Raw genomic sequence first — 18,777 nt, 5'->3', positions numbered from 1 at the left:
GTCTACTTGTAGTATATATTTTTTTAGTATGTTTTACTCCTTATACACTCGCCGTAGAGGCTTTATGATCAAAGTGATTTTTTCCAACAGCAGCAGGTTAATTTGGTTAGTGGTGAACAAGAAGCCTGTTAGTTGCTGCTTCTCACAACATCCAGGGTTTATTTTTACTGTGCTTCCAGCTGCTGGAGTTGAACAGCTTTAGGTAAAACAAACGTGAGCTTGTGATTGGTTTCGCAGCACTGTAAAATTAATTGCTTGACAAGAGTTTGCAAACTCTTGCAGAGTAGGGGCTCTATATATCTCACCTTTCTTTTACTGGAGCATAAAGATGGAGCAAAGGGATACGACTATAGGTAGAGCTCACTTTGCCCTTGGAGTGACATAAATTTCCAGTGGCAAGTCTGCTTAGATTATTGCCAGAAACCCTCTGCATTTTCCCAGGTTTGGGAATTGTGTTCCTGGGACATAAACTGAATTGTGTACCGTCTTCTGTAAACTGATCCCATTGTTAGTCTTGGCCCATTGCGCTCTAGCGTGTGTTTGGATTAACTCTCTGGTTTCAGGCTTACCTGGTGCTGTTTGGTGCGGCAGTTATCCCAGTGCCCTGTGCTGTAGCCACCTTGCCGTACGCGGCAGCAGTGTGGCCGTGCGCTGGCTCTGGAGCTGGCTTTAGTTCTGCGAGGGGAGCTGGTCCCTGGGGGTCGGCTTCTGTTTCCCAGCAATCAGCGCAGCCATTTCAATTATAGTCAAGTCATTTATTTCCACATTCTAATCTCCTTTCCGTCTGCTGCTCCGATTCAAGAGGCGGCTGGCACTAAGCTGTGTCCGTGTGACCGCTCTCCTGCTGGGACAGGGCTCCCAGCGTGTCCTGCAGCTCGCATAGCCTGGAAACGCCGGAGGCGTTGGTCCGCGCTCACCCTTCCGCCAGGATTGCCGTCTCGCACTCCACCAGAAGAGATTCCCGCTGCTGCAGAAACTGTCCTGACTTCTGCCACAGGACCCACTGGCTGCTGGGTATTTCATGGCTCTAACCACTGTCTGATTTTGGCGTCTTTCCTCATAAAACAAGGGATTAATGGTAAAATGTCGCAGCAGAGGCTTCAGTACAGGTGAACAGAAAAAGCAGCAGGTTTGACAGCCCCCTTCTATGTTTCTACGGCAGATCTGTTCATTCAGGTCTATGTCTAGAGCTCGGGTGCGTGACAAAAATAATCAGAAATTTAGTAACTGTAAAAGAGGCACTGAGGTTTGCAGCTGTGCAAACTGTCTTACAGACCAAAATCAGCCATCTAGCCATCAAGTTACTCTTCAGAAAAAGAAAATAAATAAAAAATCACAAGTCAAGGTAACTAGGTCTATTTTTAACCAAATTTTATTGTAAATTTCTTTTGAAGAACATTCTCATTTTTTACAAATTACAAAATTTACAATTACAAAAGAAATAAGGATCATGATCATTAACTACAGCAAATCCAGTTTTGTGAAAAAATATATTCAAAAATTAAATATCAAAAGAAAGTTAAGTTCATTATTGAAAAAAAAACTTCCATAAATTATTTTGCAGAAATGCTCAAGACACTGACAGAGTATTTTAACACTTTTGCTAGTACTGGCTTTGGGTGCTTGAAATAAAAACATCTGCTCTGCTAATCCTGTCAAGCGCCTGAGCAGGAGCCTTCCTGCCGCCTGCCCGGAGCAGCGGGGGATGCAGACAGGCTCCCCGCCTGCAATTTGCTGGGGTTTAGGTATCTCTACTGCTGTGGGGTTTGTAGCTTCTTGTTGCCTTTCAGGATATTTCAGTACCTTAATAATAGTTCTTACGGCACGATTATGGTTTTCTTCTCAAATACAGGCTGGAGTAAGAGTGGTTCATTCAGAGCCTGTTGCTGCCTTCATCTTTCTACAGTTTAAACACAAAAAATGGAGTGGTGCTAAAAAGTAACGACCTGGAGGTTAATCAGGTCGGAGTTTTCAGAAACCCGAAGCATAGTCTAAGCTTGCTATAGGTTTATTACAGCCATTATGGGGTGACGAAAGCCACACCTACCTTTGCATTTCAGTAAAGGCTGCACAGCAGGGCTCTGCCCCAGCTACCCTGGCCTCGGCGAGTCCTTTCTCACCAGGAGGTGCCCGCACCCTTAGGCTGGGGACAGACTCAGACCCAGGGGAACTTTTCTGTCTCCACAGACACAGTGACCAGCTCGGCCTGTGGGACCTGCCCCGTCAGACCTGCTCTCCCACCACGCGCTGCCTGCGTCGGTTATTCTCCTGTTGCTGCTGAGCAAAAAACACCACTCACCTTTTCCCTAAGGGGTGCAGTAGCTAGTTCCAGTGCAGCACGGTGACGGGCTGTATAACTGTTCTATTCTGAAAGTGTATTAGACCTTCCTAAATAGCGTCTGGAAAATACACGGAGCAAATCATTCACATTAGACGTAACAGCAGTGTTATTAGTAATAAATAAATAAAAGCGCTAGCAAGCTCACCGAACTGAAGTTAGGTCCCTCCTTTCCTTATCAGTCCTATGTCCAGCTCCTTTCCAAACCTCAGCCAGGGTGGGATCACCACTTGCATTTTCAACTTTTCCTCAGTATTAGAGGGAAAGTGATCTTGCACACAAAATACTAATAGTCATGTCTCCCAATGGTTTGGCGTTTTCTATTTTCCAAAATTTTTATTCTTCATCTGATCTCAGCAGTTGCATGCATGCAGAAGACCTGTTCTGAAGTGGCCAGACCTGATCAGGAGTTTTGTACTCTTCCCTTTGCTTAGAATTACAGAAAAATTTACAGCTACAGTAAAAAAAAACAAAAAACAAAAAATCTCTATCCAAGAGCAAAACAGAATAGCATTTTCTTCTGGTGGCAAGTAGCTATGGTGGGCAGATTCACACCCTGCTTATTAATAGTATTTTGGAGATTAAAAAGTGGGTACTGTTTTCTAAAATATTTCTCATTGATAGTTGTAGTAATTATCCTGAAATGCTAATGATTTTAGACCTTATTTGGCCTGCTCTGCTGCATCTCTTTCCACAGGGTCTGCCACCTTGTGCTGGAGAAGAAATAGCTCACTCAACATCTAAAACAGTAACAAAGGAGAAGTAAAGCCACAAAACAAATACCCTTTTTAGGGCAATGTGGAAGATGAATGCTGTGGCTCACTACAACACAAACTCTGGTTTTGTGCTAAAGGTCACCATATTAGTGAACTAAATTCCACTCCTCTATTGACAAGCCCAAACCCCTCGGTCCTGAGAGGTGCAAGGCTCGAAATACCTCCTTCTCCCCTCCTCTCACAAGCAAGTACCACTTGATGTTCAAACATTAAATCTCATGCTACGTCCAGCTCCTGCCCTCGCGCCAGCCTGGGCCACCGCAGGTGGGGACGGGTGGGGAAACCTCCCGCCTGCTCCTACCAACCTCACTGCAACGGCTGATCAAAGCAAGCCATCGGGTTTTCTGCATGTAAACATCCTCCTTTCAAGAAAGCGAATGCTGTAGCTGGCAACTCAGTCTCAGGAAGGCACTTAAAATATTCCTATGGTTTAGTCTTGTCTTAGGAAAAGATTTAGTAGAAGTGTCTAATACAACCACATGGTACTTTCGGGTAATGTAAAGCTAACTCTGGCCTAGGTATGGAAGGACAGCAGCGGCTCTAGGAAATACCTCCCATCAGTCAGTCACCTGCCTTAGCTTTGCAGAGGAGGCACAGGCACATGTTTTTTTTGAAACAACCGCATTATTTCTTAATGCAGGGGTTTGATTCCCATTAATTAGACCTGCCTCACTTATTTGCATGGTGCTGTTTATGTTGGCTGCATGGCCATGAGAGTGCCGGGGGCTGAGAGCCCTGCGTGGCTGAGGGCGAGGCAGAAGCCCTAAGGCTGGGCAGTGCCCTGGTGGCCCCGCCATCGCTCTTGCTGGTGACACCCGGCATTGTACTGGCAGCGGGTCTGTGTCCCCTCCCTCTGCTGCCACAGCCTCCCCTTGCGTCTTCTCCTCCACTGGCCCCTCCAGAACATTTTCCTCCCAGACTTTACTGCACTTGCTGCCAGACCCATTTTATGCAAATCTTTTATGGGATGAGCTGCAATAACTGAGCTCCTTCAAGCAGTTGAATCTTCCTGCCAAGTAACAGCAGGCAGTTGCCTGTGGCCTATGAAGCAGTTTAAAGCAGTACAGACCTGTCCTAAAAAGACACCTCAAGACAGAGATGCGGCAGCAGTTCCACGACTGTTAAAGGATGACACGGCAGCTGTTGCGCGACAGTTCTTATATCAGCCGCTCGGTTGGTGGCATCTTGATTACATTCCACATCTCCACTCGAGCCCCATCTTTTTCTTGCCGGCTTGGGCTGTATGTTCCCTGAGTTGCTCTCCTCCTCTTCATGACAATGGCTGTGGCTGCAACAAGTGCAAGGAGAAGGGCAGCCCCTGCAGTCCCGATTGCTCCCACAACGGAGGAGTTGCTAAGATGCGCCCACACTGGCTGCTGCGGTAGAACAGGGTGTTACTCAGAACTTCCATGTGCTGCATTTCACATTCCGCAGCCCGGGCCCCAGCACCTCTCTCTCAGCTGCCCTGTGCTGCCAGCAGCGCTACACAGGAGCTTCCCCCTTCCACTGTTCAAGTAAGTACCATATTCCCCTCCACATCACCCAAGAGGCCAGGGAATACAGGAGTCCAGTGGCCCTTTTCCTGCTCACTTCTTTCACCCACCCACCCCCATGCACACGGTAAGCTCAGCACTTGGCAACAGGTCCTGTCACGGGCTCCAGCAATGGCCCACAAAACCACGCCGTTCTGACTGCACCGTTCCTGTGCGGTACCCATGGGAATGTCTAACAGAGATCACATCATAAACCATTGATTTGTGCAATGATTTCAGTAATTCCCGACCATTCCCTGTTAGCTGTGGCTGTCACAGGGCAGGAGTGCGCAGCTGCTGTTGCTGTTGAAGGCTGCTTGTGTAAAACCTCATACACCTGAGCTGAAAAAGCTTTGAGTGCGGTTCAGTTGTTAACAAAAACGGAACAGTATATACAAACCAATCATAAATACCCTCTATACAACGCTCCTTAAAAGTATACATAGATCTTAACGTGTAAATTAGTGCCTAATTTAACCCTGCCTTTTAAAGCAGATTTAACTATGCCATTGCTGCCTGAAAGGTGGAATGGAGCCAGAGCAACTTCAGAGCAGGTGCAGCTCAAGAGCTCCTGCTGAGGTGACCCTATGGGGCAGTCCATGGCGCAGGAAGGGAGTAAAGAGGCTCACTTTGAGCCAGTGGTGTGCAATTGACTCAATTAACTGAAAGCAGCTGGAACAGCTATTGCATACGCCGTCTGCTTTTACTGCTAAGTCCATGTCTTCATCACCATGCCTTAAGGAAAGTGAGATAGGGTGGATCTGCTGTGCAAGTGCCGAAAGAGATCAAGGTCAAAGCAGACCTTGTGGGGGCACCTCCTTGTCATGGTAGTGCCTATATTAACCGCTCTTCAGGTGGCACCTTTAGGACACTGTCCATCTCCAACCGAGCTCCTGCCACTTCTTGCTGACTCGGACTGTAGGTTCCCTCCGATTGGCGCCTCTTCCTTGCAGTGAGAATCATGAATATGAGCCCAATACTGAGGAGCAGTAAAGAGCCACAGGCTACAGGGACAGCTACTTCAATTAGTGGGGAGGGGAAGAGAGCACCTGGAGTCCCTTTCTGTAAAAGAAATTAATGGAGAAACAATGAAACTCCAGCAGTTACAATAACTTAAGTCGAAGAATCCAAAATGGTCAGATTAGAGGGAATATTTTTTTTTAAAGAAAAAAAAGCAGAAGATCTGTACGTGAACAGAAAGGGACAAGCAAGGAACAAGTACAGGGTTTGAGGGCACCTGCACTGAGAACGCGTGTGGTCATTCTTTACTCTCTCAGCAAAACACGTTCAAACTTATTTTTTTAAAATGGACTATTTTTAATACAAAGACAGTAACAGGTTCTGAATTTTTCTTTCTGATTCAAAACTAGTGACACTCATCAGTGACACTCTTTAAGTGTCAACCTTGGCGAAGCCGATCTCACCAGGGCAGAGTTATAAACAGATTTACCGATGGAACAGCTCATACCATTACAATAATTCACACATGGCACATGGACAGAATTACCACAAGAAGAAAAGAGAGGATTTAGTGAGCTGAGCAGCTATCCGGCACGGGGACAGCAAAACTAAATGCAAATAATTCCTGGGACGAATCCTGGAGCTATAAAACTGCTATACAAAGCGCTGTCCCTTGCACACCACTTGCTAATGAAGACAATGCACGGCTGTTTGTTAGTCAGAACAACAGTAGCGAAGAGTCTGAGCAACACTTCAGACATCGTTAGATGAAGTAAAACTGTCCAAATAATATCACGCACTCCCTATTCTCCTCCCTGCTTATGATTTTCACAGCAGGACAGTTCCTTAAGATTTAAGTGCCAGTACATTCAGCATCCACAGTGGAAATCTATTAAAGGGGCCTCCTTACCAATATCAGACTAAAATACGTAGGTGTCACTAGGAAAGAGCTAACCGATGTAAAAAAAAAATAACATTTAGAACTATGAAGTTAATGTGGAGTACTGTGAATTTTCAGTAACCCCAAAAAATGATACTAAAAAAATGATACTATCACCCCAGAGGATGATACTAAAAAAAATTTCAATGGTGCCTCTGATGGCAAGGTAGAGAATTTATTTAGCCATTAAACTATTCATCGCAACAAGATTATACACAGGCTTGTGTTTCAGCGCTTCCTTGAAGATCGCGGGACAGGGAGACTTGAAGACAACTTGCAGCAGGAAGGGGGGGATGTTAGAAAGGTCAGTACATGGAAACGATATAAGGCCCAAGTACTGCAGAGAGAAATGTAGCTGAATGAGTATTCTTTAGGTTCTGGTGGAATTAAGGATGGTGTGGAACACAGTAACAAAGAATTTTTTACGTTGTGGCATTTTTGTCATTAAAGAAATCTTTAAAATTACAAGGAGGCTAAAAATAAGAAATATTTCTTATGGCCAACAATAGTACCTGCCACCTTACAGATGAAAACAAAAGAATTCAAGCTTGATTATTTACAGCTTTTGGATGCCATACAGCCTATGCCGATGTCACAAAGCACCACAGCACAGAAGGAATATTCCCAGAGTACCTGGAAGTCCTTCTGCCATTTTCAGATGACTGAAGTTCAAGTTGATTCTCTGAGCCTGCCGAGACTCGAGCGATGTGCTGGGGTTAGTGCTAGCTTTGCACAGCATGCGGATTAGTCGCACAGTACCAACACTACGGGAGGTTTGTCACGCAGTACCAACACTACGGGAGGTTTTAGCAGTTCACCCTACTGCCTGCTGCACGCTCCGAACTTGCTGCTGTTGATGGGAGAAGGAGCAGGAGAGTGCAGGTAACAGCCCTTCGCTTCTACAGCGATCATTAACAGCAACCACAGCGACAGCCATAGCCTGCCCTCCTCCCTGCCCCCACCACAGGCACCGGCCTTTTAAGAGGGAAAAGAAAGACAGTTCTGCAAGAAGTAATGGGGATGATGAAAATGAATACAAGGAATCTACCAGAAGAGTCCTGGGACAGAGAAGACAAAGATGCCTGAAGGAGTCTATGCATGCAAACTGGAAATGTCAGGAGTGGCTGGTGGCACATGCATTACAGAACCCTTAGTAACAGCAACAGCAGCAACCCCACCTTGGCACACAGCCTTTTCCATGCACTGTGGGTTAGTACATTCCCAGGTTACCAGACAAGCTGCCTGTCCATGCAATAGCTTTACAGAGAAAAGCAACTTCCACACAGGAGAGAATTCAGCCTCAAACAGCAATGCTTTGCTTATGCAGAAAAAGAAAAGCATCGCTGAGACTGCCCCCCCACCAGGCCCGTCAGGTCAGAGCAGACTCGGCAGATAAACGATGCTACTTTTTCACTTGTACTTGAACCGCTTTTAGCCTGACTTTATCTGACTTGCCTCCTCCAGGCACAACCATTTCTACCCAGATCTGTGGAGAGGGAAGGTGCTTTGTAACTTTCATCCAAGATGAAATGCCAGCTGAAATTCCATTCTCCAGGAAACTGTGGGGGAGATATAAGCAATATCTCCTTTCTACAGGTCCAACTGCAGTTGTTCGATCACTGTCCAAGCAGTTGTAAAATCTGAGAGTTGCAGAGGCAGCCCATGCAGATACTGAAAACTATTTCCTGCAGTTGCTTATGTGCTGGAGACTAACATGCAGCAGCACTGCAAAGACAAAATAATTTCCCACTTCAGGTTTCTTTGGTACAGCTGATTTGCTGCCTGTCCTTACCAGTGTGCTTCTGCCAGGACACCTGCAGGCGACTATGCCACACACGGGCAGTCGCTAATACCCCGGTACCCAAGGACTCTGCTAAGCTACTTCTGCTCCTCCTCAGAAAGCACGTGTTGGAAAAATAGACAGGAGCTTCCACGAGCAAAGGGAAGTGCTTACGTTAATGTCACAGCGCTCTCCCGTGTAGCTGGCACTGCACACACACTCGTATTTGTTCTCAGAGTCTTGACACGTACCTCCGTTCTGGCAAGGGTTTGGATCACAGTTGTTTATATTAATTTGACAACTGGAAAGGAAAAGTGTATTAGAATTAAATGAAATTCCTCACATGTGTTCTTGTGCCATAAACCATAAGATCATACAGTCTACAAAAGCCTCATTTATTTGAAAAGTTCCTGTTGCATCTTTTTCAGGTGCTTTCTCCAGGGTCCAACAACATGAAAGTTTTACCCGTTCATACCAGTCCTCCTGTTGTCATTTCTGTGGGACTGAAGCCCGTGTGGGTCTCTAGCACAGTTAGTGAATTCTCATGAGGCACAAGATCTACTTGGCAGCAGTTTGCGCTGCAAAAATGGGTATTGTCAACAGGATCATATCAAGCCTGCCTCTCCTAAAAATAACAGCCAGTTTACAGTTTCGGAGCAGTTGTTTGAATGGCAAAAGGATATATAAGAGGATGAAGCATTTGAACCTGCTCAGCCACCCCACTGACGTAAGAACCAGAGCGCTAGCTCCCTTGCAGGCATCAGAAAAATAGCACTTACTTCCTCCCAGTGAAACCTGGCTTGCAAGTGCAGTTGGCTCCCCAGCTCTCACTGATGCACTTGCCACCATTCAGACAGGTGAAGTTCTTACCGCATTGCTCAGGTGGGAACGGCCATCTGGGGAAAGCAAGAGACGGCCTTTAAAGCAACCAGTTCTGGGGAAGGTAAAAGCATGCTAAGACTCAGTGGAGACTGGGCTCGCAAAGGTCATACGCGGAGTCATTGGTATTTCTAGGAAGGAGTTTGACACAAATAAATAGTCTCAGAAATCATCATAATATCAGAGTCTTACTTTGAGCATGCCCAGAGAATACGCAGGAGCTGTATCAGTACTACAGCTTTTCTCACACAGTTGCCCATTCTTGCTGATGAAGACATAAACAGACATTGGCATTTTGGAATAGCAAACTGCAGCACAGCTAGGCTACCGAAAGGAAGCTGTGAGTATGAAATAACTGTCTACACTAGAATAAACTAAGAACAACAGCAAATTTGAGCTGGGTAGGTTAGATAACTGAAGCTCAGCCACAGAAGTTTTTATCTCAATGTTCAATTTGAACAGGCACAAGTGGATGGAAGTCTAACATGTTGATTCCTACTTTCTTTACTGATACGAGACATACCTTTGTGACTAAAATATGCTGGATTTTTTCCAAACTAATACAAATGCTATAAATACAGACCTTATCAAAAAAACCCAGCCCTCCTCCTGACTCCATACCCATTTCCCGTCAAACTTTACGTGAGCTCCATGGAGGGATCAGGAACTGCACACTGCTAAGCAGCACAGGCAGTAAGGTGATGGGCAAAGAAACATTCTTCTCCCAGTACACATTTGATAAGGAGCAGGATACTCAAATAGACATTTTTTCTAACCAATACACAGAAACAACCCTCTTAGTCTTAGGGCCAATGCCACAAAATACAACCAAGCCCTTGGTTGAAGGAATGCTGTTAATCAGTCTAGGCGTGCACATGTATTTTTATCGAATATTCTAAGAAAATATTTGTCGGGGTAAGGTTTGTTTTTGCAGAGGTAGTAGCAATGGGCACCGTCATTAGCAATGGCAGTGTCCTGCTCCCAGGCAGGCCAAGTATCTCGTGAAAGTTGGCTGTGTACTACTAGTGGCAAAAATAACCGCAGTTAGGAACTTCTGCTACAGGTAATCTCTATAAACCCAGCGCCAAAGGTTTATCAAAAATAGCATTCTCTGCAGAGACTAGATTGTCCCTCTTCTGCACTCTGCCCAGGAACCCATCCTCAGTGGGACCACTTCTGCACTCCAGGACATCCAGTACAGCCTGCTCCATGCTCCCGGGGCTGGGAGCCTCCTCTCATTTCATAGGCAGGCCAGCAGGGGTTTTTTGTTTGCTTTGTTTTGAATCAATACAGGAATATGACAGAGGGGAGTCAAATCCTGGAGAAGATGGATTTTCTTAGGGAATGCAAGAGGGAGGTGACAACAGGCTACAGCACTTGCACTTTAAACAGCTCTGAAATGTAGCATGGGGATAACCCGCATAAAAAGGAAGGATGAGGCTGAGCACCTTTCAGTGAGGATTTGGACCTGGACGGCACCTTCCAATTCACAGCAGAATTTATGTGCTTTACCTACCGGGTACTTGCATTGAAAAATTTTCCCGAAGTGTCCCAAAGAAAAAGGCCAACTTATTTGGGGGCTCCTCTGACCCCTGCATCAAATTAACCAAGATACTTACTCGCAGCGAGGTCCCGAGTACTGAGGAGGGCACTTGCAGGAGTAGCCATAGACCTCATCAATGCAGGTAGCTCCATTTAGGCACTGGTGCCGCACACAGTCATCGACGTTGATGTCACACCTCTTCCCAATGAATCCCCGGAAGCATTCACACTGAAAATCTGCTACTGCATCGACACAGTCCCCATGAACACATGGGCTCGACTGGCAGTCATCAAGGTTAGACTCACACAGCAGCCCCCCCCAGCCAGCGCTGCAGGCACAGCTGAAGGAATTGAACAAGTCCTCGCAGGTGCCGGCATTGAGACAAGGGTTAGAAGCGCAAACATCAGCCCCGGTGCAGCCCAGCTGGATGGCCCTTCCGCTGGACTGCTGGAACTGTTCTGGCTGGGGGTATGAGAGATGGGCAGTGAACGGCAGGTAGATCCCCCCTATCTTCACTTGTCCTAGGCAGCCAGTGAAATTTTCAGCTAGAACAATCAGCGCGTTGTTCTTTAGAAAGTCCAAGTTCCCAGCATTTCCCTGCAGAGTCATATTAACGGACCCATCCAAACGAACCAGCCATCTGGAAGAAAGTGCAGATGGCTCTTCCATAGACACAGAGAGGGTGTGCCAGGCTCCGTCCGTGACAGTCTTCTGACTCAGGAACCTGACACCTTCGATGCTATTCCCACTCCTGATGTCAACAAGCAGAGATGAGTTCTTAATGGCTATCTGGAGGGAATCCACTTCTTCCACAGCCCGAATCAAAACAGCATCTTCATCCCTAGTTCTGAAATCCACGTGGAGGCTGCTCAGAGTTCTAGTCACTGATGTATTGGTGGTAAACTCAATGGCAGCATAACTATTAAATGTTGCATTAGCCAGGCCTATAAATAAAGGGGTAGAGCATAACAGATCTGAAAGACAGTTGGTGTCATGTTTGAGACAGACCAATCACAAACTCCTGGCAGGTTCTCTCCCTTAAGATCACGTAAGCTTAGTGTGAGTAGGATTACAGGCCTAGCTGCTGGCACCCTTAAAGCGCTTCCTGTTTACACTTGCACCTCTAATAATAATATCCAGCTCTTGTGAAGCAATTTTTACTTATCAGTCTCACAGCGCTACATAAAAATCCAACTATTCCCCTTTTACTGCTAGAAAAACTAGAACATAAGTCAAGAAAGTAATACATCCAAAGGTGCTGAGGCAGCCAGTGGCAGGGCTGGGGACACCCCAACATCCTGAGTTCCGGGACGCTTTCTAGCCCCTAGACAACACTCCCTCCACCCCGGGGCATCAATAGCTAACTAGTTTTCTTCATTCCCCGTGGTTCTGTCTTGAGAGAAAACTGAGACACATTTGCAATACTTAATTGGGTCCTACTTGGTGAAATAACCTGAGACTCTAGAAACGGCTGAATGTTACAGAGCAGGATGGTCTTTGCACTGCAGTGACAATAAGGTAGGCAATCACTCCACAAAAGTGGATAGGTTCCTCCCTGATCAAGTCAAAGTAACAGAAGGAAACATCTTTTGAGTACCATCTTTGCTCTATCACAACCTGATGGTAAATCCATAAAGTGCATGCTACCTGGGCATCATACCATTTCCTTGTTGCAGCATGTGTTTATATTTACTGCAACAGTACAAACTCGGAATACTGATTACAGACAGTGAACACTACAGATTTTTACCAAGGCATAAGCAGGAGAACAGTACTTACACACGTATCCCGCTAGAACATCTATACAGGTGGTAGCTTCAGGACATGGGTCACTTTCACACCAGACTCGCTCTTCACAAAACTTCCCAGTGAAATTTGCTGGACAGCTGCAATGGAAATCATTCCAAGTGACAATGCATCTGCCACCATTCTGACATGGCTCAGACTGAAAAACAAAATGGTGGAATTTAGGAACAGCATAATTCATCTTTGGATCTAAGAGAAATTGGTAGAAGGAAATGTGACAGCAAAGATTAGTACAAGCAGCGCTTGAATCAAGAAAGAAGGGTAATTAAAATAGCGACTCAACAGCAGTGAAGGAAGCACAAGGGTCTCTGTACAAGAAATTCCTGAGACCCTGTCTCTCCCTGTGTGCTCTGCTGATCCACAGAAACGCCCTAGGCACAGCTCTGTCAATTTGGAAAAGAACAAAGCACAACAGCAAAGGTAAGAAACACATGAAACAAGCTGCAATGCTCCTGAGAAACCTCACAAAGTTCTGTCACTAGAAGGACGCACCTAACGCCAGAGGTGTGACAATACTTTATAGCACCAAGAGCAAGAAGGGGAAAATTAGGGCATACGGCCTCCCCATCTTCACGTGTGGCATAAAGCTTCTGATCTAAGGGCACCACGGAGACAGTTCCTTGAACTGTTGCTGAAGCGATGAATTCCTGGGGGAAGAGGCTGTTGCGCAACTGAAGCAGGATGAAGGGAGGAGCTGGAAAGGTTACTGGTTAGTGGGTGGAGCCTGGAATGTGTGTGTGGGCTCAGCCGCACGAGAGCGGGGGCACCCAAGTTCTACAAACTACAAAGACTACAAGGAAGCTAGGGAAAACATGGTGCTTAAATTGTATGTAGTATATTGAGTGAAGCAGGAGCATATGGGACCACACGTCCTTCAATACTTAAAAACTTTCTCATCTTCCCAATATCAGCAACAAAGTGTTCTGTAATCACAGAACTATAATAAACAACTGCACAGATGTACAGACAAACGAGAGCCATCGTACCTTGCAGGTATCATCAGAGATACAACCATTCACAAGATTATCATTTTGAGTCCTATTGAGTTCTTGTGGCAGACTGTAGTTCTCAACCTGAAAAAACTGTATTTGGTGGCTGTTCAGTTGGATGTCTTGCAAACAGCCTTTAAAGTAGCCTCCCCACATATCAGTGCTGTCTGGGTTAGGATGTCCACCAATATACACGTCATAACCAGCTAAAAGAGGTCTTGCTACGAGTTGTCCTAGCTCCATGTATGTGTCCGATTGGTGAGCACCAACAATTCCTCCTTGGAAAGACAGAGCTACCAAATGTCTTCTCCCATCAACTAAATTTTCTGGAAATGTCACAGTATGTGTAGATACCATCTCCACCTTCAGCTTGCCATTCTTCAAGTATATGGTGAGGCAGGGGTCAGTTTCGTTGGTGATTTGCAATAGCAAACCATTAGGTTTCCGACTACGAATGAAAAAGGAGATGTTGAAGTTTGCACCAAGGCTATCAGAAAGGGTGAAAGAGGCAAAGCTGGTGGAATTTTCTAGGCCAAATGTTGCTGCTGGACGCTCTGGAAGAGAAAAGAAATGCACATCAGCTCAATGACAAGAGGAATGCAGCTGGCACAGGGATATTCTAAGCTGCAACTCCTTACGAGTGGGGCAAGATCTTTCTTCCCAACATTTTCAACATGCATCAGGGTAATTACGTTCTCTCCTCATTCAGGTCTTTGAAATTAAGAAGTAGGTGAAAGTGTCCTTGCTTTGTCTGGAAGGCATGAATTCAAGCACCCAAGTAGCAGAAGAGGGAAATACAGGTCTAGCAGAGTCCTTGCCACCTAGCAGATTTACTCAAGGACTTTGAAGCTACAAAGTTGCTCTTAAAATTCATAAATTTGGTAACAGCAGAACAACTTCGTACTTGCCATGTTTAGGGGTCAGGGGCGAAACAAAAGACCTGGAACAATATTAATAGAAGCCTTGGAGGAATAAAAAAAAAACACAACACAAGCAGATACGGTTTTATCTCAAAATTGTCAAAGAGCTTCCTTTAGCACTTCTGTTTTATCTATAAAGCAATACATTCCTATTCATCCTCAACTCAGAAGCTCAAGATCAACTTTTCACAGCAAAACAACTTCTGCATTCACACAGAATTGATACAAAGATGAAGTCCAGACCCTCTGGCTCAACAAAACTGACAATCGTTCCTGCAGGAGCAAATGACAGAAAAGGGATCAATGAGAATTTTATTTACCGAGGGGTTTGCTTTAGCTTTCTCACTGGTCAAGTAGAAAATATGGCTTCCAAAGCTAGCATCAATGCTTATCTACTCTCTGTGAGGCACCAACTGACACAGGAACTGGCAGATGTAAAGCCTGTGGCACTCACCGTATGAGCAAGCTGGGCCTCCATAAGGCCTAGAACAGTCGCACCTGAAGGTTGCCCAAAGGTCCACACACAGCCCTCCATGAAAGCAGGGCTGGGAGAGGCACCACTCTGTCCGGTCACAGCCCTGCTTCACTGGGGAGGACTCATCTGTAGGTAGATCCACTGGGAGCACAGCTTCAGCATCTACCTGAAAGTCTTCCAGGCAGCCGACAAAGCCTTGCTGGCTCTGTGTGTTGTTGACCATTGGATCCCCAGCCCCTCCAATGTACATATTCAGGAAGGCATGTGGGAGCAAAGCAGTGCCATGTGGGACAGGAGAGCTCTGCAGGCAGACACCTCCATCACAAGAGTCATGCCAGAGCTTTAGCTGCAGAGTGCTGTGCAGAACAACTTCAACTTTATGCCATTGGCCGTCATCGACTCTAAGCCCCTCCAGTAGCAGCAGGTACCCAGCATCCTCCCTCTTCAGTCCTGCATGCAGAATGCCATCAAAGAGCTCCAGGAACAAGTATTCAGCTTCATGGCCTCGGTAAAAAAGGATGGCGCTGGGTAAGGTGGTTCGGAACCGGAGGGACACGCTGGTAAGCTGATCTCCTGCTACGTCCCTCCTGCTCTGATTGTTCATGGGCAGCTCAATGAGGAGATACCCTCTGGAAGCAAAGGAAAACGTTGTTGGTGTTGAGCATGTGGCATCATAGAAACCAGGCTGGCACTGGCACAGGTGGCCGTGGCTCTCAGCTTGGTAGGTTGGGATGCACAAGGCCTCATTTTGGCAGTCGTGCGTCTGGCACCCAGTGAGCTTGACAGAGCAGTTCTTCCCTCCCCATATAATGCCATCCTGGCTAGGGGCACAGTGGCAGGTATAGTCAGCAATGCCATCCTCACAGACAGCTCCATTCTTGCAGGGACCCTCCTCACACTCATTGATGTTAACAGCACATTCCACACCTGCGAAAGAGATTTAGAAATGGGATCTCACTGCAGGGGATGGTGACTCTCCTCCCCAGAGCAAGTCTGCCGGCCACAGACCGCCCTCCCCAGCACTGCCACTCTCTAAGCCATTCTCTTCAGAAAACCACCAAAAGACCAAAGGCTGCCAGCGAGAAGCCCCACACTCACTACAGAGTGGCCCCACCACTGACAGAAGAGCAAGAAAAACCCCACTTCTGTGCTGTTCTCCCAGCTGCTGCAGAGAAGGTGCTACTTACAGAGCTTCAGGCAGTCAGCCTACATCACCCAACAGACTGCTGTCCTATCCCAGACAATCTCAAGCACCACAGGTAATCAACACACAGAGGATATTAAAGGGACAAAACAGCACAGACAAGGATTTTATGCTTCCTTCATAACAGATTTGGTACGTTGAAACACAAATTAAGTCTACAGATCTGACCAGAGCACGTTCCAGGCACCATTGTTGCAAACAGCATTAAAATGGGAAGTTATTGAATAGCCTCAGTTAAGAAAAGTCCAATTCCCAGATGACCCTCCAATTGTAGAACACTCACAAACCACAAACAAAACATGCTCCACAGCCATTCTGCCATACTTGCGCTAAGCTGATTTCAGTTCTGTCCAGTCCTGCAGAAGTGAACTGGGTAAAAAGTACTGCATTGCAGTTCTTGTGTCTCCTTGAGGCACATGTATCCCAACAGGGCTCAAGTAAATTACAAGACATTACACTCAAATCTGGTTAATGAAAATCTGCTGTCATTTTCCTGAGCATCTCCAGACTGACAGAAGAGCCCTTCTGAACCAGTTCACTTTATCTAGCCCATAACATTGGTTTTCACTAATCTTCAGAGACAGTCACACAGATAAACTAAGCATGGATTATCCCAATCTAATAGCATTACACGCGAATCTAGCTAGCAAGCACAACGAGGACAGCAGAAAGAAAAAGAAGGAATTCACACACAAAGGAGGGGAATCAAAACACAAAAGACATTTGTAAAGAAAAGCCACTAGACAGAATGTGCATGTCAAAGAGATTAGAGAGTTGCCTGAGGGAAAGAGATGAGGGGAGAGAGGGTATTAGGAGCACTGGAGCTGGACTTGATGTGTGATAAAAAAAGAAAAAACTTAGCAAAGATACAGGCTTCTTGAATATATGCCTGGATGGTTACAGTCCCCCTCACGCCCCAGCAATGCCTCACAGGCAGCCTTGCACAAACGCCTAGTACCCCGCTGTCTAACCGAGCTGCTTTACTCTTTTCAGACCCAGTGTTCAGTCGCTGTTACCAGTGCTGTCTCTGCAAATAGGCAAAGACTCAACACCAGCTTCCAGCTCCAAAATGTCGCTTTGTGTCAGTGTAGGGACACAACACGTATGGAGCTCTGAGAAGCACTGAAAGAGAAATGGAAGGCTCTGCTAATACTGCCCTTCCCAGCTATGCTAGAGCTGTTCGGTAGGCAACATTAACTGGGATTCCTCTGGGACATTGCTCTCTCCTGACATAAACTAGAAGAGAACTGCTCTATGTAGTGCCTGTGGAAAAGCCTATGACGTCTGCCTTGAAGAAGAGCTCAGCTGATGGGACAGATTGGGAGTTGCTAATACTACCTCAGCACAGCCTTTTTCCTCCAGCTATTAATGCCGGGCTTGCTCAGCACACAGAACCTGGGGTGTGATTTTACCTGTGAAGGAAGCAGCAAGGATGGAATTAAGATTTCAGCACAAAGATATGGCCACACTTGATGGAAACATGTTGGAATAAATAGAGTATAATGGACATCTCTGGGCCTGGAGAATCCCAGTCTGGGAGAAGATGGGAAGACTTCAATTGGAATTAAGTAAAATCAGTCGAGCAGTAGAACTACGTGGAGTGGGTTTTCTGAGTTATCAGTGGATTGGAGGGCTCTCAAAACTTTAAGAGGCAAGTGTGCAGTCAGATTTAAGGGGAGAGGCTGTTGAATGGCGTCAGAAAGACAGGTTGGTTATAGTCCCAAATCCTTGAGATGCTGCTCATTTCAGACCAGGGCAATGAGGAGAAGATAGCATTGGTTTGGATAACAAAAGGAGAGATGCCATGAATTTCTACATTTCTGAGAAGACCAGAGGCAGGGTCCCAGCCCCATTTTCCCCTATCACATTCCCAGCCTGACCACATCTCCTGCGGCCAGTGTGCTCTCCCCATGGAGCAGCCACAGGAAGACCTGCTTGGGCTGTTTCCCAGCCTCCCAGCTGACACCTGTGGGGTGAGTGCTTCACACCAGGTGGCAAATTAGTCCCTACGGCGAGTGCACAACCCCAGGCTGGTGGCTAATTAAACACCAAGCTTTCCCATGGGATGCAGCTGGTTTGATTTCTTAGATTATTTGTTTGAAATGGGTGAAAAAAATAAGCTGACACTTCAGGTCTTTACTCACTGCTGTCTAACCTCACAGCTTACAAACAGGCAAAGGAAATGTTCCACAGCAGAAAGAGAGGAGGGCAGCTCTTCCTAGAGGAACCAAAAACATAAGCATCATCTTTATTGCCATCGCTGTTTCTGCCAGCAAGCAGCCAGCCATCACAGGACTCAAGCAGGAGAAGAAAAGGGCATCTAAACCACTTAATGTATCCTTGCCCTCCTAGAAGCCAGTGCAGTGCCAGATTTGAATCTGAAGCAGTTTTTAAAACAAACTGATAACACAGGAGATGTGCAAGAGTTCTAAAAATCCGGCTACAACAATTTTTTCCTGGAACCCAATGTCACCCCTTGCTGAACAGTTATTCGGTGCTACCTCATTAACTCCTTATACACCTCGCAGAGACCGTACCCTTCATCAGCCAGCTGTCTTGCTGTCTCTCCTCCTCCATTATCACCAATGAGTTCTGTCAACTGTGTTTGAACATCTCCAGTTTGTCAAATTCTTCA

The 18,777-nt window shown here is 46.2% G+C and overlaps 1 protein-coding gene across 3 annotated transcripts in view; it reads right to left on the bottom strand.

The window, feature by feature from the left end:
* Nucleotides 1-3,292: 3,292 nt before the first annotated feature.
* The window catches only part of CRB2 (crumbs cell polarity complex component 2), a 39,473-nt gene continuing 23,988 nt past the window's right edge, over nucleotides 3,293-18,777 (bottom strand). For 2 of the 3 annotated variants that reach the window (XM_054220415.1, XM_054220417.1), the window contains 7 exons: nucleotides 14,918-15,865; nucleotides 13,541-14,097; nucleotides 12,528-12,693; nucleotides 10,825-11,692; nucleotides 9,106-9,222; nucleotides 8,501-8,627; nucleotides 3,293-5,708 (listed from right to left, as the gene is read on the bottom strand). In XM_054220415.1, the coding sequence (XP_054076390.1) occupies nucleotides 5,481-5,708; nucleotides 8,501-8,627; nucleotides 9,106-9,222; nucleotides 10,825-11,692; nucleotides 12,528-12,693; nucleotides 13,541-14,097; nucleotides 14,918-15,865 (3,011 nt within the window). In that variant the 3' untranslated portion in view covers nucleotides 3,293-5,480. Of the gene's footprint in view, nucleotides 5,709-6,712; nucleotides 6,884-8,500; nucleotides 8,628-9,105; nucleotides 9,223-10,824; nucleotides 11,693-12,527; nucleotides 12,694-13,540; nucleotides 14,098-14,917; nucleotides 15,866-18,777 lie in introns of those variants that run through there. The other variant, XM_054220416.1, reaches the window with a different exon arrangement.

This window comes from Rissa tridactyla, chromosome 14, assembly GCF_028500815.1.
Source record: "Rissa tridactyla isolate bRisTri1 chromosome 14, bRisTri1.patW.cur.20221130, whole genome shotgun sequence".
Classification (NCBI taxonomy): domain Eukaryota; kingdom Metazoa; phylum Chordata; class Aves; order Charadriiformes; family Laridae; genus Rissa; species Rissa tridactyla.
The sequence above is the reverse complement of the archived record's forward strand: the minus strand, read 5'-3'. Positions and strand labels throughout refer to the sequence as shown.